We start from the raw sequence: 23,194 nt of genomic DNA, 5'->3' as shown, positions 1-23,194 counted from the left end.
CCACCACCTGTTCTAAGGAAAACACCCCTAGCCTCTCCAATCTTACCTCATAGCTGCAGTTTTCAAGCCCGGGCAGCATTCTTGTAAATCTCTGTACTCTCTTCTGAGCAATTGTCTCCTTCCTGTAATGTGCTGACCAGAACCGTGTACGCAATTCCAGCTGTGACCTCACCAGCATTTTATACAGTTTCATCATTACATCCTGCTTTTGTGTTTTTTATTCATTTACAGGATGTGGACACCGCTGGCTAGGCCAGCACTTATTGCCCATCCCTAATTGCCCTTGAGAAAGTGGCTGAGAGCTGCCACCTTGAACTATTATAGCCCCTGTGTTGTATGTACATTCACAGCGCTGTTAGGGAGGGAATTGCAGGATTTTGACCCAGTGAAGGTGCAGGAACGGTGATATATTTCCAAGTCAGGATGGTGAGTGGCTTGGAGGGGAACTTCTAGGTGGTTGTGCTCCCATGTGTCTGCTGCCCTTATGCTTCTAGATGATAGTGGATGTAGGTTTGGAAGGCACTGCCTAAGGAGCCTTGGTGAGTTTCTGCAGTGCTCACCAATAAAGGAAAGTATCCCATATGCTTTCTTTACCACCTTATCCACCTGTCCTGCCACCTTCAGGGACCTGTGGACATGCACTCCAAAGTCTCCCACTTCCTCAACCCCTCTCAATATCCTCCTGTTTAGAGTATTCCCTTGCTTTATTTGCCCTCCCTGAATGTTTTACCTCACATTTTTCCAGATTGACTTCCATTTGCCACTTCTCTGCCCACTCAACCAAATCATCGATATTCTGGAGACAACAGCTATCCTCTTCACTGTCAACTACATGGCCAATTTTTGTCTTCTGCAAATTTTGCAATCATGCCTCCTGTATTTAAGTTTCCAAATCAATAACATATACGATAAACAGCAAGGGCCCCAACATGGAGCCCAGTGGAACGCCACTGGAAACCGCTTTCCATTCGCAAAAATACCCATCGACCATTACCCTTTGTTTCCTGTTGCTGAGTCAGTTTTGGATCCAACCTGCCACGTTCCCCTGTATCCCATGGGATCTCACTTTTTTGATCAGCCAGCCATTTGGGACCTTGTCAGATGCCTCACTAAAGTCCATGTAGGCAAGATTTACAGAAGCATTTTAGAGTTTGTAAAATCTTTTATTTTTGATTTATTAAACAGCACGATTTTCATGGCTGTTTACACTATTATTTTAACATGAATAAATGAGTGCAGCCAATGGTGGGAATAGGAGGAACAGAGAAAAACTGAAAGCCAGAGGTCAAAATAGAATAGTAGTTGTGTTCTACTTCTATCATCCAATGTTTTGGTTCGTTGTTCAACAGTATTGGCACAATCCCAAGTTTGAGGGAAGCATTGATTTTGGGAAAGTTCAAAAGCCTATCAAATTCTGCTTTGATGTTTAGAGGCGTAAAAATTAATTGATCTGTCCATTCCATGCTGATCTATTGTTAAATGGTAATCTGTGCACTAGGTTAATGTTTTTTTAAATTCCTACATCCTGCTTAATTTGTTTCCTAATGTATTTAGGTGATAATTCAATAAAAATATAGTGCCTCTCTAAACAGTACAGAAATGCAAGTTATTTGATTTACCTTGATGTACACATATTCAACTGAACGGTGTTGTGGCTGATGGGGCAGTGAGGATCAAAGGGGCAGGTGAATCAGACTTGCATCTACATAGTGCATTTGACAGCCGCAAGACACCCCAAAGGACTTTGCAGCCAATGAAGCACTTTTCAAAATGTCGTCATTGTAATTTAGGAAAAGCAGCAGCCAATTTGTGCACGACAAGCTCCTCGTAAAAAGCAATGTGATAATGACTAAATAATAAAAAGCTAATTGAGGGATAAACATTGGCCAGGACACTGCGGGTAACCAACTTCTTCTCTGAATAGTTCTGTGAAAACTCTTCGATTCACCTGGGGGAGCAGATGGGGCTTTGATTTAATGTCCTCTTTGAAAAGAAAGCATCTCAGTGTAGCATTCCCTGAATACAGGACTGGAGCATCAGCCTAGAGCATTAGCACAACTTCAACTCTCAACTTTCTGACTTGGGCCAGAATGCTGCCAATTGAGCCACGGTTGATATTATAGTTGTTCCGAAATTGTCACTGGGAATTAAACAACCAGGAATATGGGCTGAAGGAGTGTTCTTGAGGTTGAGAAGGAATAGTTCTTGAGTAAGAAAGGTGGTAAAGCAGTCTGATATTGATGGATGGAAGAATCTGACAGCTTGAGTTGAGGACCTTAGTTCGCTGAAACTTGAGCTAGTTAAGTTTGGCAAGAATGTTTGTAGATGACTAGGCTGTATCATTCTGGGTGTCGATCAATTTCCCAAAGTTGATGCCTTTTGCTTGAGGCTTCCTCTTAATATTGAGTATATCTTAATCCACATGTTATAAAATTATGTATTTCTGATCACCAAACCTCTCCACCGCTGCTCCAATCTTCACCAAGTTGAACTCTGCTCAATGTTTTGAACTTACTCACTGCTGAGTCATAACTCTTAACTATGGGACTTAATCTGCTCTTCTGCTTGCTGTATTACTGTACCATTCTGGCCATGCCTGTTGCTTAAAAATTTTCTATTGCCCTGGTTGTCATTATTCTCTTGTACTGCTGTTACATCAGCCTACCTGGTGTCCAAGGGCTTTTCTGCCATTTGTTTTCCATCTGACCTCCATGTCTGGAGAATCCTCCATCCCCATCCAGTTCCTAGCCACTCTTGACTTTTTTTGCTGGCCTAGGATTATTCTCTCAAATACATTGCGACCTCACTGCTCCACAGGAATTTTGCACTAATCTTCAATTTTCTTGGCTAACTGTTACTGTCTGTTTGAAGCAGCTGCCTGAACGAGTGCTAAAATTCTTAAATTTTCTGCTTCTGTTACTAGATATGATGCTTCTGTTTGGCATGAGCTGTATTCCTCTCAGTTTTCTATCCATGGGCTTCGATCACATGATGCTGATAATTATTGATTCTTCCATGGACTTTTTTTTTAAAAATTGGAAGCAAACTTAAATGTGAGAAATAAATCGGGATTTAATGGGTTAAAAAGAGGAAACCAAATTTAATACACAAAATTCAGACATAGCAACAAACGCATTTTGGCAAAGCAGAATTGCATATTTAAATTCGGGAGTAGAGTCTGTTCAAATCTTGACAGCCATTAAAACACCTCCTGGTAGCACAGGTATTTAATGTACCATGGCACAAATTTTGTTCAATATTTTTGCCATATTAAAACTAAATTGATTATCAATGGTTGCAATATTACTGAAAATGTATTATGACACCACAACTAAGTCCACTGACTTCTAAGTTAATGCCAGGTAACCATATGTTAAGCCTCCATTAAGGCTGTTTGTTTTTAACAATGTGTTTGACAATTGATTTTACAAGGCCTAAGTTTAACTGAAGCTCCTGTGCTTTTGTTTGTAGCCTGGAATCGTGTCACCATTTAAGCGTGTTTTCCTGAAAGGAGAGAAGGGACGTGATAAGAAGGCACAAGAGAAGGTTACGGAACGAAGACCCTTGCACACAGTTACCCTGGCCTTGCCAGATCACAGAGTTGACCCAGAGATTCTGTTGAATGATTACATTGAAAAGGAAGTAAAGGTAGAGCTGCAAACTTAAAACTTCACCTTGATGCTTGTCCTATAAGTTGGTGCTTTTAAATTTACTGTACACCTCCAAACCTATACCATACGCTCATATTGGAATGCCTTGGTTGCACATGTTGCCTTTTAACTGATACGGCCCATTGTTTCTATACATCCTGTTTGTGTGTGTTGTATTGCATGAATGGGCTTGTACTTTTTTGGGAGGGGCTGAGAGAGAAATCAGCTGATCTGCAGGAATCTATTGACTTATGAATTTACTGGACTTTTTTCCTTTACAAAAGTAGTGTCTTGCTGCTTTTTGCCTGCTCTCCTCCTCCGTCTGAAGGTCCTGGTTGCTATATTGAGGTATAGTTTTGCATTTGTCTGCTGTACTGTGATCATCATTCAAATGACACCTTATTTACCAGGATGGCATCACAGAAGAGGCTGATGCTTCTTTCTTTCTAGCGTCCAGAATGGGTTACTGAAGTGCCTGGCTATTTTTTTCTCAATTCAGAGGGGGCGCACAGCCCTGTTGCAGCATTCTGATGGTTACCCCAGCTCAAATAAAAAAACAAGTCTCAAGAGCTTGATAAAACTCTGCACTAAATTGAAAATCTCATAATTAAATATTTACTTAACAGGAAATTGCTGGTTTTGATTTTACCATTGATTACGATTTGTGAAAGGTCCTTATTCTGGTGCCAAAGAAAATAATCTAACTTTTAAATGGCTGAATGAAATGTAGTAGGAACAACTAACTGCTGCGGTGCACCTTTTCTGTTTAGCTGAGTTGTTAGCATGATCTGGCCACAGTTCATTAGATCGCTATGCCAGTCACATGTGCTGGACTGAGGCTGATGGGGTGGGATAGCAGCAGATGTAATTTTGAGATGGAATTGTGGTTCTGTGAATAACAACTAATAACAACATGGTCAAGTGAGGAGCAACAAAAAAATATTGGTGAATGTTTTGTTCTGTTGTTACCACAATGTTGGGTAGAGGGAGCTAGAATTAAAGTTCAGGCAATAATGATCTGCACATGTGCAGATGCATGGGAAAGTAGAAATGTTGGCAAAACTGTAGCCTTGGGTCCCTGACAGATTTAGGCCCCTGGAGATGGAATTTACCCTGCCCCAGTTGGAAGTCCAACTAGTATGTTGATGGTTAATTTTTTGTGTTGTAGGATTAATTTTTTTATGGGTTGTAGTGCTTTTAGGTTTATATAACCAGCTGACTCTGGAAAGTGACCAGGCTCAGAGGGGATGTCAGGAAGAATTATTTCACCCAGAGGGCAGTGGGAATCTGGAACTCACTGCCTGAAAGGGTGGTAGAGGCAGAAACCCTCATAACATTTAAGAAGTATTTGGATGTGCACTTGCGATGCCATGGCATACAAGACTATGGGCCTAGTTCTGGAAAATGGGATTAGACTAGTTAGATACTTGTTTAACCGGCGCAAACTCGATGGGCCGAATGGCCTCTTTCTGTATTGTAGACCTCTGACTTATTGATCTTCTGTTGATCCCTACCAAGGAATGGAATTGTTACAGATTAATTCAGATTTACTTATTGAATATTTGATTTTTTGTTGGATAATTAATAATAGAATTTCCAGCAGTGTTCGTGTGTTGCCAAAAGTGTGGTGGGGTAGCACTTCTGTTCATCCCATCTCAATATGACCTCCATAAGTCATAAGGGTGGGGGTCATATTCAAGATGGTTAACTGTTTGCTTTGTGCAATGTTCATACTTCTGAAGTTTCCAGGAGAGCCATGAAAGCCCAAAACTGGTGGGGAGCTGGGTGAAAGAAATGCCTGCCAGCCATCCGTCAAATGTTTGCAGAGTTAAGGGATGGAAATGAAAGAAAGAACAAAGAAAAGTACAGCACAGGAACAGGCCCTTCGGCCCTCCAAGCCTGCGCCGATCGTATTGCCCGTCAACTAAAACATTTTGCACTTCCGGGGTCCGTATCCCTCTATTCCCATCCTATTCATGTATTTGTCAAGCTGCCTTTTAACCACTATTGTACCTGCTTCCACCACCTCCTCTGGCAGCGAATTCCAGACGCTCACTACCCTCTGCGTAAAAAAACTTGCCCCGCACATCTCCTCTATAGTTTTCTCCTCTCACCTTAAATCTATGTCCCCTAGTAATTGACTCTTCCACCCTGGGAAAAAGCTTCTGACTATCTACTCTGTCCATGCCACTCATAATTTTGTAAACTTCTATCAAGTTGCCCCTCAATCTCCGTCGCTCTAGTGAGAAAGAAAACAAATCTGGCAGTGATGAAGCCTTCACAAATTTCCAGCCACCACAATCCTGCCCCACACCCCACTTGGGATTCCCGGCTTCCTTCCAAAAAAAAAAAAGAGTTCTTGGCAATGTTAAGCACCCAAACACCCTTCTCCCATAGATGTGTTTAAAAAGTTGGTGCTGAAGTGCAGTATCCATTTTTTGTTTTGACTCACATCTGAGCTGAAAAATGTCTTTTTATTAAGATGCATTTTTCCTGATGAGTACCACAAGTCTGCAGTCTAAGGCACTTCATGGGCACAAATGGCCAATTCCTCAAAAGTGGAAGCTCACTTATGTTGATATCTTGGTTTAGGAGTGAGATTAATCTGTAGCAAAATAATATGACCATTGCCATCAGAGTTTCCATTTCCTGAGCTCCTGAATTTGGTCACAAGAACACTCGATAGATGCAAAAATTTAACTGAATGAAAGAAACATGTAAAACTAGCAAACTAGCACCATAGCTATCTCTAAAGCTTTTTTTAATGTAAGGGTGAATGAACCTGTTGTGCAATCTGCTGCTTTAGAGTTCTTTGAAATTGGTACCTTTTTAGTATTTTTTGTTTTTCTTTTGAGGTGTGAAACTACCAGATGGATAAAGACCAGCTATTCAATTAAACCTGCCCTTTTTTCTCTCTCTCCTTTTCCCCTTTCTCCTTCACTACCATGACACATGGGGATACCTCTACCTGCAAGTTCCTTTCCAAGTCAAACACCATCCTGACTTGGAATGATGTCACTGTTCACTCACTGCCACTCGGTCTACCTCTTGGAACACCCTCGCTAACAGCACTATGGGTGTATCTACATCACATGGACTGCAGTGGTTCAAGAAGAAAACTCAAAACTACCACCTCAGACAGTTGGGGATGGGTTATAAATGTTGGCCTTGTCAGCGACGCCCACATGCCAAGAGTGAATAAACCCCCCTGCAGCCAGTTAATCCCCTGGGAGAGGTGAAGACCACAGGGACAATATGGGAAAACACTTTTTTAAAAAAAAAACTCCTCTGTGAAGCCGCCCAAGATTCAGTAAATGTTTTAATATTCGTGATCCCTCCCATGGTAAAGTTAAAACCTACATTTTTTTTCATCATATCTGATTTTAAAACTAATCTAGTTTATGGAACACCTTTTTAATGAGAAGCTTGCTATTGTGGTCAGGTTTTTGGTGTCCTGAATTTGCCTCGTTTATTCTTTTGTCAAGTGCCATATACTTGGTTTTGGTGGCAGTAGAGGAACAAAAATATGCATAAAGGCTCAAGCGTTGTTGGTAAGTTGAAGTAGAGATCAAAATGACCTTGTGAGATGGTGTATTTATAGTACACCACCTTGTTTATGTCTCTGGGAGGCAAGCACTGATATAAAGTGAGATATGAATTCTGTTCTGTAGTTACTGACTTTTGATATTTAAAAATATATCTGGGAGCCTATGGATAAAGTCTTTAGATGCAGAAGATTTGCATTAAATTGGCCTAGTTTGGATTTGACACCAGGTGCTTGAGTTGAAAGGATAAGGTACTAAGTCACTGCATCTGTCCCTCCTCATGGTTGCTTTCTAACAATGTAATGGACCACAATTTGCTGTCAAAATAATGGAGCGGGTAATGCCCCTCGCTGTTATTCATGCATAATAGCGCTGCAGCTTCAGGTGAAGGATAACTGTGCGGTTAAATGCAAATGTCCAAATGTTCCTGTCCAAGTTGCACTATTCCTTATGTTTGTGAAAGTGACATTTTGCTATTTGCCTCACATTGACATGACGTCGCTGTATTTGCAGTAATAATTAGTAGCACGAATACCCTTTTTAATATCAAAATGTTAATTGCTAACCAATCTCTCTGGCACTGAAAATTAACTTTTCTAAGTGTCCAGACAACTTCCTACAGATTTTAAATTGCGCTAGAAGATTTAAAAAATATATATTTTTTAAATGTGACCCTTTTCTGTTGCCTTTCTCTCAATTCAGTGTTTCTTTCCCCTGTTTTAGTTTTCTTTCTGCACCTGATTTGGCATTTAATTCACCCACCTTCTTGCACCTAGCCTTGGTTATTTCCCAATCCTTAAATCTCATTAGCTAAGGAGGTACCCTGTTGGTTGCCCCAAAGGCTCTGGTTCCCTCAGCAACTTTGTGGTCAATAAAGATGCAAGGGCATCTCTAATGACACTCTTAGGTACTCTGCCACAGCAAATTTTGAGTGTACAAAACATTTAGTCAACCTGCATAATTCAGCAGTGGGCCCTCTGAAGTCAGGTTGCTAAAGCAAACCTTGAAAAGGAATTTTGCCCAGAGACTTGTTCTTTCAGGCCAGGGGAACATCGTGGTAAGTTTTGGGACTGAAGCAATATCTATACATGTAAGGTAATCTAATCTTAATTTCTTGTCTGCAATTTGCTCGTTGCCCAAATAATTGGTGTCATTCTGAATGCTCAGTTCATTCAGAGGAGTGGGCCACTTCCTCGGGTATATTATCACCATGATGGTAGCCTGGATTGAAATGTGGCTAGTTTTCAAGAGAACCCGGAAGATATGACAGTGCATATTAGCACGTACTTGGTGTCTAAATATTTTTGAAGCTAGTAATCAAGTTTGAGGGCTTCCTGTATAAAGAACTAAATTTGTTTAAGTTGCACCATGTATATTTATGCCTTTCAAATATAAGTTAATATTTAGTGTTTTGTTAAAATGGTGACATGTATGTAAATATTACTTGGATTTTCAGTAATTGTGCTTTCGGCAATTTGAATTTTATTTGCCTGCATTCAACCAGCTTCTTTTTAATTGCTATATTAACAATCCCCCTTTTTTATTTTAGTATTTAGGGCAGCTCACTTCAGTGCCTGGGTATCTGAATCCATCCAGTCGAACTGAGATATTGCACTTGTTAGATAATGCAAGGGTGAGTAATGCTACCTTGATGGTAATGTTTGGTATGGTTGCTTAGAAATAAATCCATGCCTACCTTGTACAGAAAGTCGAAACTTGAAATTTTAATCTGTTAGTGAATAATGGTCAAATAATTAAACTTCTGAAGTATCTGAGCCTTTCTAATTAAATCGGGCTAAACATGTGAGCAGAGATGTTCTATTGTAAATCTGGGTACTGTGATTTTTTTTTAAGCTGTTGATGGAATACTGGCAATAATAAAACCACACTAAAATATACTTAAAGATTGCAAACATCCTACTCTGTTACCTTGCAAGATTTTTAAAAAATAAATGGCTGTGCCAGGATTTGTCATATGCTGCTTGATGATTTTTTAAAATTTATTTTCTTTGGCTGCTAAAAGGCATTAACTCCATGCTGGGATGTGGTTCCATAGGTGTTCTGTACTGTGCCATTATTTATCATGAGCACAGTGGTGTGTCATTGTGTTGTTTAGCCCCAAGGTGCATTACAAATCAGCTCTACCCTGCCCTCACCCATAGTTTATATAGACACAGATGTGCCTGCGGTCACTGAATATCTGTCCAGAAAAAGAACACTGTCTATTTTGTTGTCCTCCTGGCTAATGCTCATAAGGTGCAAAGGGGAGTGGGCCACTTAACCCTTCAAGCCAGTTCCATGATTCAGTTAATCATGACTGACATGTTCCTCAATTTCATTTACACATCTTTTTAATTTGTGTCCTTTGAAACCCCTGCCTATTTAAAAAAAATATTTCAATCTTGTCCCTAAAATCCAATTAAGTTGGCTTTCACCTTTTCAGGGGAGGGAATTTCAGATTTCTGTTGCCTTTTGTATGATAAAGTACTACCTAAATGGACTAGTGCTAATTAAAATTGTGCCTGCTTATTCTGAATTCCACATAGAGAAAACAGCTTCTCTACATCTATTCTATTAAATTCCTTTCAATTTAAGGAGCTCAATTAGATTACCAATCAACCATATAGACCCCAAGGGGATAGAAGCTGATCCTCACAGAATAAACAGTTAAGCCCAGATGTTATGATGAATCTGCATTGTATCCCATCCACAGGCAGTATATCCTTCCTGTATGCAACACTCAATGGGGTTCTGACCACAGCACTGAACAACTGAAGCATAACTTCCTTCGCTTTAAAATGCACTGCATTTGATACAAGGTTCAGAACACATGGGGCTGGTGGGTGAATTTGCCCTCAGTCTCACAAATGGCCTGTGAAAAATCAAAGACCGAGGTGGAAAATTCAAATTTTGAAAGAGGTTGATCCTGTACATACAGTGTAACCTTCCCAGTCCAGAACTCCGAAATCCAGAAACTCAAGTTGTCCGGAATTTTCTTCAGCTGGCCCTGCATTTCGCAGACTCTCCCCTTGTGGGTCTACAACAATCCTGGTCCCACTGGATCAATGCTGGAAAGATGAGTGGCTATTTCAAACTTTGCTGTGTTTCTGCCCCTTGTGCTTTGTATCCAATCCAACACATACAGTATTGGGATCCTCTCCAGGAATCTTTGCACTCTTGCAACCGGGTGGCTGTACTGTGGTGCTGCTTCTGCATCTTTTATGCATTGCTTCCTCCCTCCCCAATCTGGGCTGTTTGTTATTGGTCGTGTTATTTTCATTGCATTGTGAGCTTCTGATGTCTCGTGTCTGCCCCTTAACCAGAGTGTGTTCCCTTTATTCGTACTTGTCCCAGCTCCCAAACTGTCACTGGTCATCACAAGGTTATCCCCAATTCTATATGTGCTTATTTATGCTCAGATCTCTTGTGTAGAACTGTAATATGTGTTCTGGAAAGTCTATATAGATGGCCCTCCCCTGTCCACAGTGTTATTGCTCTCTTCAAAAAAAAAGGTTCCGTTCGAGTAGGCAAGTACGACCCTAGCCTTCCAAGTTCACACTGACTCTGAGCTCTCAATCTGTTACTCATTCCACACAGCTGACATTTAAACTGAGGTCTATAATTTCTTGGTTTCCCTCTCCCTACTTTATTAAATAATGGAGTGATATCTCGATTTTCCTATCCTGGGTAAAATTCACAAATGAGAAGCTTTGGAAAATTATGGGAAACACGTGAAATTTCCCTACCTGTTTTAATACCCTAGTCATGTCCTGGAGATTTGTCAAGTTCCATTATTTATGCTATGTAACATTGAACAAATGTATTAAATTCAAATAAGTTCCTCCCCTGACTTTTTTTATCTTGTGCTGCTGATATTTTGCCCCCTTACTCTACTGTGAAAATGTATTGAAGTGTGCCATTTTCTTATTACCTTTTAATTAACATTATAGCATCGTGTGCATTTGTTTAACGGCCTGCCTTCTCCCACCCCACTGCTTACCACTCAATTTATATTTTAAAAATTGCTGTTAGCTTTGTCCCCTGCAAGTTTCTGGTTTTTTTTGTACTTCTCATTATTTTGTATCTTTTTCATTTTGTGCAAGCCTTTCCTTTTTTAACTTGATACTGTCTCCTATTCTTGTTAAACAAGGTTACTTAACTGCACCAATGGAACTTTTGCCTTTATGGGCTAATTACTGATCTGGTTGTGTACCAAAAACTTCCGTAAATTTCCCACTGTTGCCTGTTGATGCTCAGCCCAGTTTACTGTGGTCTACTTATTTATCTCTGCTTTTGAATTTTTTCTTAAATTTAAAACTCTTTCTTTTACCCCTCTGACTTGATATCAAATTCTACCATCAGGCCACCATTAATAACATGTTCCCTTACAGTCAGATATTTACTTGACACTAAATCTGTTACAGCATTATTCCTTAGTCTGTTCTAAAATACTGTATTCGGGAGAGTTTTCTGGAATGTTAATGCTTTCACTACAATTGTTTTGCTTCTCAGTCTGAAAATTAAATTCTCCATTAGAACCACATTTTTGATGTTTGCTTCCCTCATATCAATTTCTTCCTCTTGACTTCCCCCAGCACTGCTACATTGCTACTGTCAGGGAATGTAGACAACTCCCATCTGAGCTTTTCCATTCTTTGCTATTACTTAGTCCTTTCCATGCTGGCATTTAATCCTTACTGATGCTTCATTCTGCTGCTTTAGTTGTCTTTCATCAATATTACTACTACTTTCCAAAGATCCTATAGCCTGCAAAATTTAGCTTCCAATCATACCTATCTTATAGCCAGGTCTCTGGACTGGCTATTATATAACTTTCTTTTGACTAAAATTATGCTTCTGACTCAGTTTTATTTCTTGTGTGATGTGCATAAGTTTTACTTTGGTAAATGTTCCCACCCTACCCTTTTGCCCTGATGTACTAAGTTGAAAATGTAGGCAGTACATGTTTGCTGATTTTTTGTACATTGCCATACAAACAATCTATTCTTCTGTACTGTAATGATTTCATAACTTCTGATGAAATAATTGCTGGATTATTTGTTTACCTCCCTTCTGTACACTTGTCCTTTTCCCCTCCTGTAGCACTATCAGTGAAAAATAGTTAAAAGCATAGATTACTGATCTGATTTCTGTGGTTCAGTTTACTTGAAAAACTTACTGACTTTTTGGGAAGGCTGACTGGCTGAGTTAGTGGTAACATATTTGCCTCTAAATCAGTAGGTCATGGATTTAAGCCCTACTGCAGAGATTTAAACACGCAATCTTGTTTGACAGTTCAGGGCAGTACTGTGAGAATATTGTTCTGTTGGAGGTGCGACCAACTAACACCCTGACTGCCTGCTCAGATGGATGTAAAGGATACCATGATATTCAAGTAAGGGAGTTCTCCCAGTGTTCTAGCTAACATTTATCCCTTAACCAATATCACTACAACAGATTATATGGTCATTTGATCTTGTTTGTAGGGTCTTACTAAGTGCAGATTGGCTGCTGCATATCCTATTTTATAGTAGTTCCTACACATATGAAAAAAACTGGCTATAAAATGCTTTGGGACATCTTGAGGTTGTGTAAGGCACTGGAGAAATGGTAAGTTCTTAAAATTATGTTGCTGATTAGTTAATTTGAAAATAAGCATTTTATTGGGAATGTGGAATATTACAGTACGTAATCTTAAAACTCAAACTTGCATTCACTACTTCGTGAAATTGAGAGAGCCACCTATAACTGATGTTGTAGCTGCTGACATTGGGAGCTTGATTAGTCTTGCTCTTGAGCAGAAGTTTGTTTTTTTTTCTTGTCAGATGAGGGAATGGTAGCTTATCCTTGGAGAATTTATTTCAAGTATTTACCATCTTATTAAGAAGTGATGTATCTTAATTTTTAGAGGGCACATCAGCTCCCAGGGCCACTGACACAAGAACAGGATGCAGTGATTAGTGTGTCTGCATACAATATTAAACTGGTGTGGCGAGATGGAGAAGACATTATCCTCAGAGTTCCAATCCATGACATTGCAGCAGTCTCTTACATCCGAGATGATTCCCTTCACCTGGTCATTTTCAAAACTGGTAAGTTCCAGTATTTTAGTAGAAAGAACGTCTTCATTCATCCTGGCTTTTAGGACAGAAAAGTGTACTTTATGAAAGTTTTCTTGTAGTTGCCACACAAATCTGTATACTTAGGGTATGTGAAAAGATACAAAGGTAATTAAGTCCTGCTATTTGTCACACATCAATAACTCAATTTTAAATGGGAGGAGTATTTAAGACAATATCACTTTTGTGTGTATGTTGACAGTTTTTGACCTCATTCAATACCAGTCATCTTACTGAGGAGTGAAGCAACCATATTTCTTTTTGCTGGCTATGATTTCCAGTCAGTGGAAAGTTTTCTCCAATCCTCATTGACTTCAGTTTTATTAAAGCTCCTTAGGGCCGCATGCTGTCAAATACTACCTTGATGTCAAAGCCATTTACCCCCACCTGTTTTTTTCTTCTAACCCCCCCCCCCCCACAACCTTTGGAATGCAGTTTTTTTTTCTGTTTGGGCCCAGGCTGTAAGAGGGCCTGGATACAGATGGTCCTGCCAGAACCAAACTGAGCATCTGTGAATGGGTTATTGGCAAGTTGCACTTGATAGCGATGTTGAAGACTTCTTCCACATGATTCTGATTAGACAGTAGGTGAGAATTGCCTGGGTTGGATTTTAGTTTTTTGAATAGTTTTTCATATTGCTGGGTAGATGCCAGCATTGTAGCTGTACCGGGACAGCTTAGTTGGAGGCGCAGCTAGTTCTGGAGTACGGGTCTTCAATACAGCCAAGATGTTGTCCAAACTTGTGGCCTTCACTGTGGCTAGCAGTTTCTTTACGTGGAATGAATTGAGTTAGTTGAACATTCACATCTGTGATGGTAGGTATCTCAGGATCACCCTAAGAAGGATTATTCATCGAACATTCCTGGCAGACATTTGTGAGCACTTCATTCTCGCCTTTTGTACTTGTGTGTTGGGCTTTGCTGTCATTGAGGGCGAGATGTTCATGGGGCCTTCTCGTCCTCTTAGCCGCTTAATTGTTCACCATTTATGACTTGATGTAGCAGAACCATAGAGCTTTGAACTGACAAGTCTCTCAGTGACGTCATTCAAAATCCATGCCTACATGTAGGGTGATAACCCCCAACTTTACCTCGCTATAATGCTCTCGACCCACTCACTCTCTCTAATTTTTCATGCTGCTTGATTGACATCCAGTATTGGATGAGTAGAAATTTCCTGCAGTTGAATATGAGAAGGTCAAAACCAAAGCCCGCACCCTGCCCCTGCCAATGATGCTCTTTAAAACATACCTCTTTGATCAGACTTTTGGTCACCTTGCCCTGATATCTTCTCGTGTAGTTTGGTGTCAGACTTTCACGATCAGCCCTGTGAAGCACCTTGGGATATTTTACTACATTAAAGGTATCATACAAAATCAAATGTTGATATATTGGTTGTGGGATTGCTTGGCTCTGTCTTTCATATTCAAGTGGCTTGATTCTGCTGGAGAAGTTAGAGATATGCTAGGCCATGAGATTGTGGTAGAATGCAATACTGCTGTTGGCCCACAGTGCTTAATGGATGCCCAGTTTTTAGCTACTAGGCCACCTTCCTTTCTATCCCACCTGTCACATGGCAGTTGTTATGCTGTGATGGTGGATGTCCTCAGTATGAAGAAGGTACTTAGTTTTGACTGAACGGTGGTCACTCCTTTCAATGCAATCATGGGCAGCTGCATGTGCAACAGGTAGATTGATGAGGACAAAGCCAAATAGATTATTCCCTCAGATGAAAGCAAAAAACTGCGGATGCTGGAAATCTGAAAAAAACAAAAAGTGATGGAAAAACACAGGTCTGGCAGTGAAACATTAATTCTGTTTCTCTCTCCACAGATGCTACCAGACTTGCTGAGTTTTTCCAGATTATTCCCTCGTGTTGTTTCTCTTGCCTGCCAGCTAAGTCTTTCAGGAATTGCCAGCTCAATTGATGTGGTGTATAAGGACTTCCAAAATACACAGTGCCACAATAGCCTCGTCAACAAAGTTGAACCCCCATGGAATGAAAGGGAAAGTGGAGGCCTGGATGCAAAGTTGGTTGAGTGACAGGAAACAGTAGTGGCAAACCGTTGTTTTTTGTTCTGGAGGAAGCTATGCAGTGGTGTTCCCCAGGGATCAGTACCAGAAGCACTGACTTTCTTGACATACATACACACACACTTGGGTGTACGTGACACTTTCAAAATTTGCAGATGACACAAAAGTTGGAAGTATTGAGGATGCCGAGTGCATTGACAGGCTGGTGGAATGGGCGCAAGTGTGGCAGCTGAAATTTGATGCCGAGATGTGTGAAATGGTAGGTTTTGGTAGGAAGTACCAGGAGAGGCAATGGGAGCATAGCAACCTGGAAACAATGCTTCATTACTCGGGTACTAAGACAGGAATTTAGTACAGAGGGGGAAGGAGGTGCTGCTTTTTTGTTTTGCCTCCAGTAGCTGGCAAGTGTTCTTTTGTCTCCAAGACTGTAACTTGCTATTATTTCACTAAATAGTAACTTGTTAACTAATTCAGGTTAGACAGACATGACAGGGCAGCTGGTGTGCCATGACTGCAATGTGTAGGAGCTTGTGGAATGCAGTGCAGTCTGGACAGACATATCTGGTGTCTGCAGCTTGAGCAACCTTTGCTCAGAGTTGCTGAGCTGGAGGGCAGCAGGAAAGGGGAGAATTACCTGGACGCTTTGTGCAGCAGGTAGACACACCTCTTGAGTTAAGTAACATGGTAGAGTTGGTCAATGGTCAGGGATAGGAGGGTGTGACTGCAAGTTGGGCAGCTATGCAAATCTAGCATGTAGCGAAGGAAAAGCCTCAGCCCTTGACTTTGACCTTCGGGTACGAGGTGCTTCCTACCTGTGTCTTTTTATTCATTTTACGGGATGTGGATGTTGCTGGATATGCCAGCATTTATTGCCCATCCATAATTGCTCTTGAGAAGCTGGTGGTGAGCTGCCTTCTTGCATTGATGCAGTCCCTGTGGTGTAGGTACACCCACAGTGCTGTTAGGGAAGGAGTTGCAGGAATTCGACCCAGCGACCCTCTCTCAACTGTCCTACCCAGAGAAGGAACAGCGATATAATTCCAAGACAGGATGGTGAGTGGCTTGGAGGGGAGCTTCAGCTGGTGGTGTTGCCATGTATCTGCAGCCCTTGCAAGGTGCATGAGCAAACTTACCATGCTATAAGATGCCATTCAAGTTGGGGGTGGGTGGGAAGAGAGAATATGAGGGACTGTGGTGGTGATGAGGGACTGTGGTGGTGATGAGGGAATGTATGGCCAAGGTGATAGATACTGTTCTCTGCAACCGCGACTGGGAATTCCGAAAGTTTTGTTTCCTGCCCAGAGTTTAGGACATGTATGGAGACTTGAAGTGGAAGAGAGGAGGATCCAGTTGTCGTGGTCCACATAAGAACCTGCAACGTAGATAGAACTAGGAATGATGTTTTGTTGAGAGAGTTTGAGGAACGCAGAACCTCAAAGGTAATTTCTGGATTGTTACCTGAGCCACCTGTCAGTTGACTTAGCGTCAAGCTGTTTATAGAATTAAACATGTTGGTCAGAGTAGTGTGGAAAAAAGGTTTTGTTTCATGGGACACCAATACAAGTATTCAGGAAAGAGGGAGCTGTTCCATCAGAAATGGCTCCTTTTAAACCAGGCTGTGAACCGTGCCTTAATGAATCGTATAACTAGGGCTTTAAACTAGGAGAGGTGGGAGAGTTCAGATGTAGGGAGATTTAGAAATCTAAAAAGTCGACAATAGAACTGTATAGTGGTTTGGATAAAGACAAGCAGAGTGGGACAGGAAATGACAGTCTAACTGTAATAGGGCATTAGTGTGTAAGGTCCATGCAGGGAATAGTAAAAATAATAAAATTAAAGCGCTCTCTGCACGCGGCATTCACAGATAGAAATAGAGATAAATGCTTGAGATCTAGTCTCAATTACTGATATGTGATTACTACATGACAAGTTTGGGAATTGAATATTCCAGGGTACAGACAGACAGAGAATGGAAGAGGAATAGCCGCCTTAATAAAGGATGACACAAGGACAGTAGTGAGAAAGGATCTTGGCTCAGAAGATCAGGAAGTAGTATCAGTATGGGTGGAGATGAGGAAAAACAAGGGGCAAAAAGCTGGTGGAAATAGTTTATTGGCCCCCTAACTGTAGTTCCATCATTGGACAAAGCATTAAGCAAGAAATAATTGGAGCTTGTAACACACATCATAATTCTGGTCCAGTCTATATGAAGGGTAATCAAATTGGCAAAGGTGGTTTGGAAGGTGACTATGTAGAATGGCTTTGTGACAGTTTCCTGGAACAATGTGTTGTACAACTATCCGGGATAAAGCTGTTTTAGACTTAGTATTGTGCAATGAGGCTGGGTAATTAGTAATCATATAGTAAAAGATTTATCTGGCAGAAGCCATGATCATAATACAATTACATTTCATTTTAAGTTTGAAATCCCCAAACAAAAATCTAAAACAGTAAGTTTGAGGGGAGAACTGGCTAAGGTTGATTGGGCAAATAGACTAAAATATATGGTGGAAAATAAACAGTTGGAAACATTTAAAGCAGCAACTCAAAATGTTCAACAGCAACACATTCTACTTAAAAACAAAAATTCAGCAAGAAAGATCCATCTGGGGCTCACTAAAGAAGTTAAGAATAGTATTAGCGGAAAAAATAGAGTAAACTAGCTAACAAGAGCTCTTACAATTGGTTATTGTATTGCGAGTACAAAAAGGTGAGGTGTTCAGGTAAATGTTGCTCCTTTTAAAAGCAGCAACAGGAAAAATTATCATGGGGAATGAGGAAATCAAGCAAACATTGAACAAATATTTTGTCAGTCTTCACTATGAAAGACATACATCAGAAATAGAGGGTAACCAAGGAGCTAATAAGAGGGAGGAACTTGGGGTAATCAATATCAGCAGAGAAAAAGAGAAAGGGACTAAAATTGACAAATCCCCAGGACCTGATGGCCTACATCCTAGGGTTCTAAACGAGGTGGCTGGTGAGCTAGTAGCTGTGTTGGTTATGATTTTCCTAAATTTGCCAGACTCTAGATCTCAAGTTTAAAAACGTAACACCACTATTTACAAAAGGACTGGGGAGCTATAAGCCAGTTAGCTTGATGATATGGGTAGGGAAATGCTGGAATCTATTACTAAGGAAGTCTTAATGTGTTTAGAAAATCATAGTATGATCAGACAAAGGTCAGCATGGGTTTATGAATTTTTTTTTTGAAAATGTAACTAACGTGGGAGATAAAAGGGAACTAATTGATGTAGTATACTTGGCTTTCGATAAGGTGCCTCACAAAAGGTGAAGAGACAAGATAAGGGCACATGGAGTTAGGGTAGTATATTGGCATGGATGGAGGATTGGTTAATGGACAAGAAACAGGGGAATAAAAGGGCATTTTCAAGTTCGCAAGCTGTGCTGCTAGGATCAGTGCTGGAGCCTCAGCTATTTACAATCTATAAATGATAGGAAGAGACAGTAATATATCTAAGTTTGCTAATGATACAAAGCTAAGTGGGAATGTAAGCTATGCAGAGGACTGAGGCTGCAGAGGGATATAGGCAGGTCAAGTGAGTGGGTAACAAGGTAGCAGATGGAGTAAGGTATAGAGAGGTGTGAGGTTATTCACTTTGGTTGTAAGAAAAGGAAGGCACTTTTTTTTTTACAAGTTGTGAAACTTTAAATGTTGATGTTCAGAGGGACTTGGGTGTACTTGTGCAAGGAATGTAAAGAGTTAGCATGCAGGTACCTCAGATTACCCTGGAAGGCTAAGGTGTGTCAAAAAATTTCAGCAATAGGTGTTTCGTGCTGCTACTATGCAGTTGCAACAGGAATGAACACGAGTGATATTTTACACTAACAGGATGCTGCTGTCCAGCCATAAAGACATTCTGCCTATTGCACAAATATGTAATGTGGTTTTTGAATTTCAGTGCCAGTGTGATGCCAGGTATGTGGGCTGTATGTCCTAGTGACTGGCGGATTGTATCAAAAAGCATGCCCCTTTGGCTGTTCACAACAGGCAAAGTACTGACTGTACCCAACCAGCCTGTGCTTGCAAAACTTAAAACAGTGTCCAACCTTAGATGTTCCGCGATTGCATAGCATTAACTTAATCCTGTTTGTGCTAAGAATTACACTGACAACCAATTCAAGATTATCAGTCATGCTCGCAATGTGATTCACTCATGTGTGCTAGAAGCTACATATATTCACACACAGGGCTTTGTCCTTTGAAGACAGAAGGAGCATGTCCATGCATTGCACCTTTTTCAACTAAACAATGGCTGCCCTCCAAGCTTATCAGTCAGCCTGGTTTGAATTCAAACAAAAGCTTGGCAGTTAACTGTTCCTGGTGCATTCTCCATGGCAACGCCTCCACCAATCACAGCCCGCTTGCTAACCAATCAGCATATAGGATTCTGAAATCCAATTTAACATTAATTGTAAGACTCGGGGGGCCTGACCAAAATGAAACCACTCTGGGTACGAGTGTGTTTAGACAAGATTCACAAATTAATTAAATTGCAGAACAAGTACAAAAGTGACACTTAACAAGGCAGTGAACTCAGCTGATTCACCATGGAATACCAGTCTTCGGTTGGTTGGGGTGCTGTTTCTTCCGAAATTATTCTTCTATCGTCTTTCTGCATACTGTACCACCGAAAAGCATGCCTTGTTAACCCTTACCAAATCTCACAACCACAGTCTGACCAATGGTATCCCTGAACTCTGTTCCAGGCAGTGCATGATTAAATTCTGATTGGCTAGGTGAGGCAGTACAGTGCATGGGCAGCTCCTGATGTCCATCCTCCCAGGATAGGAAGCATGATTAGCTCATTCGCTCAGATTTTGCTCATTTAGTGTGAATACCTAATTAAATCAGACACTTACTGTACTGCGTCTATGTGCGCTGTTGATTAGATCAGGCACTTTTAAGTGCCTGTCTGCTTTTTGGAGACCTCCTGCTGGATGATATGTTTTACTATGAGTATTGTGTTTGGAATGGCTATTGCGAACTTATAACTTTAAACAAAGCAATATCAAACAAATATAGAGGATTACACAATGGGCAATACTTAAACATCTATACCAAGTGTGTGTAACATAAGTGAATAGCAACCATCAGTATTTACAAGGTGGACTAGGTAAAATATTCTTACACATTCAGTTGGTACAGTTGCAATTGATGAAAGCCAAAAGAGATTGTATAGTTCTAAAACTAATCACCCACTAACAGAAGTTAAACCTAATCCAAAAAACGCATTTAGATACTTTGATTCTATATTATAACTGCGTTAAACTCCTAACTCCTACAAGCACACTCTACTCATGCAGTATAAATTGGTTTTCCCTTTTTCATTTGGTATTCTTGCAAATCTGTCCTGATGAGTGCAAGACGAAAAACTTCGACTATTTTTTAAAGCAGTAATTCACCTGTCCTGGTTCACATTTGACTCTACTTACCTATGCAACTGTATTTGTGACTAAATTTTTTTAAAGCCAGCCTTTGGAATGGTGGGGAGGAAACACACAGCAGCTTAGACAGAAAGATTAAACATTATGCCCAGATTGAGTAAGAACAGGATAGTGTTATGGCACTGGGCGAGCAACTCTGAGCTAGAATTCCATATTCTTCATGTCATAATGCCCTCTGGCAAAATGATTTGCTGCTCCTGATTGTTATACTTGTGATTGTAGTCTTATGCTGTGGTCAATACTTCATTGTCCATCCATAGTTAGACATGAAAACTGGTAACTGCACCCCAGGAACATAAAGCTTTAAACCACCAAGAGCACTGACCTACCCAAATGTCAAGTAAGGCTTTAGTAATTAAATTTGAACTTTATATTAAAAAAATGTTCTTAAATGCATGATTTGCTTCCTGGTGGAAGTTCTTATTTATAGAATGCGACTCTGTCTGTACTGAAATCCCAGTGCATCTTATGTCAGCCTGTTTAAGCAATACTTATTAGCTGAACAAATGTCATTCTAAGAAAACACTTTTCAAAGCGACAAAAATATTATCAAATATTTATTTACTTTTCAGCCAATGAACACGGGAATTCAACCAGTCAGAACACTGAAGGTTCCACTAAAATGCAGATGTCAGTGTCAGAAAGTGGAGCTGGAACCATGGAAGCATGTAGTCTGGTGGTGGTTGTTGTAGAAAACAAAGTAAGTTTTAGTTCAGACTGAGTTTTGGTATAGATTTGGATCCAAATATGTGTGTCACATTAGATGATGTGAAATGATACTTGAGGTAGTTAAGTACTACACTGAAGTTCAATGGATTTAACACAATTTATGATCCTATTGGTCAGATAACTTTCAAACTTGTTTTCAGGCCAATAATTTGACAATGTATACTTAATGTAGAGGCTTAATTGCCATTTTAAATTACATGCATAAGTAGGCAGTGTCATCCTCTCACAGGAGGAGCGAAGTATCTGAGGAAGAGGGTTAAGTTCTTTTACTTGAATTGCAGCATTTTCTTTTCACACCCCTCCTTTGTATAGGCAGTCACAATGTGACTAGCAGCCTTTATTTTATCCTACTTTAGTTCTCTGCTCAAAGGCAAGACTGATTCACAGCGCCAGAATCTCCACCACGGATAGGGCACCGAGGCAGGTGGTAACTTAGATTTTCACATGCAAGTTGCAGCCTGGAGCTGTGGATAGTGATGGTAGACACTCCAATTTCTTTCCATCTCGTGGCTAGTCAGGAGTCTCTTCCAGCCTACCATTGGCAATTCCTGGAAGGATTCACAAGTTGATGCTTAACCTGTTTACAGGTTAACACGTTATGAACACACCTTCCTTGGTCATTAAGTCTTGATTGTTGTAAAAACTCATCTGGTTCATTAAGGGAAGGAAATCTGTTGTCCTTACCTGGTCTGGCCTACATGTGACTCCAGACCCATAGCAATGTGGTTGACTCTTAAATGCCCTCTCAACAAGGGCAATTAGGGATGGGCAATAAATGCTGGCCCAGCCAGCGACGCCCACATCCCATAAATGAATGGGAAAAAAAAGCACTTGACAAAACACTTATAGGGCAGAATTTTTCTGTCGGCAAGCTGGGGGCGGGGCCCACTCACTGGCGTGGGATGACGTCGAGAGGAACCCCCAATGTCATTCCACCCCATTTAAATATTCAGGAAGGCGGGCGAACAGCGCAATCAGCTGTCTGTCCGCTGACCTGTCAATGGCCAACTGAAGCCATTGACAGGGTAGCTAAACCAATTAAAGGCCCTGCCCGTCCAACCTTAAGGTTGGTGGGTCGGCCAGGAGCCCCAGCGGCTTCTGATAATACATCAAACCTCACCCACTGGCGGGATGAGGAGGTTTCATGTCCGTTTTTTAAAAAAGTTTGATAAAGTTTTTGTGATATTTATTAACATGTCCCATCTTGAGGGGGACATGTTAATAATTTTTTATTTTTCTATTTTTAAAGTTTCAAACACTGTCAGCGATCTCCCTGAGTCAGCACTTAGTCTCAGGGAAGCAGTGCACTCTTTCGTGCAGATGCGTGAAACCGCGCACTCTGACAATTTAGGAATCCCATCGGGCAGCCCGCCCACTTAAAGCGGCGGCAATCGGCCGGCTGCCCGCCCGCCGCCGAGCCGGTGGGGCCCGCCCGCCCATCAAGGGCAAAATTCTGCCCATACTTTTAAGCTACAAAGTGACACTCCCATTCTATACTGATGGTCCATTGCACTCAGTTACTTCCAGCTTCCCATATCCCTGTTTAGAGATAAACAGTTTACAGCACAACTGTTTACAACCCAGAAGCTACAACACCTTTCGCATGGTCGTCTAAGATGGTCGTCTCGGTTTTTGGAGAATTTCTTAAA

At 40.8% G+C, this 23,194-nt stretch overlaps 1 protein-coding gene across 2 annotated transcripts in view; it reads left to right on the top strand.

The window, feature by feature from the left end:
• ccm2 (CCM2 scaffold protein) overlaps positions 1-23,194 on the top strand; it is a 121,048-nt gene that overhangs the window by 58,476 nt on the left and 39,378 nt on the right. For both annotated transcript variants that reach the window (XM_078541409.1, XM_078541410.1), the window contains exons 2-5: positions 3,472-3,648; positions 8,745-8,828; positions 13,104-13,287; positions 21,389-21,516. In XM_078541409.1, coding sequence (XP_078397535.1) covers positions 3,472-3,648; positions 8,745-8,828; positions 13,104-13,287; positions 21,389-21,516 — 573 coding nt within the window. The remainder of the gene's footprint in view (positions 1-3,471; positions 3,649-8,744; positions 8,829-13,103; positions 13,288-21,388; positions 21,517-23,194) is intronic.

Source organism: Cetorhinus maximus, chromosome 5 (genome assembly GCF_964194155.1).
Source record: "Cetorhinus maximus chromosome 5, sCetMax3.hap1.1, whole genome shotgun sequence".
Classification (NCBI taxonomy): Eukaryota; Metazoa; Chordata; class Chondrichthyes; order Lamniformes; family Cetorhinidae; genus Cetorhinus; species Cetorhinus maximus.
Note: the sequence above shows the minus strand (reverse complement) of the source record. Positions and strands in the feature narration are given on the sequence as shown.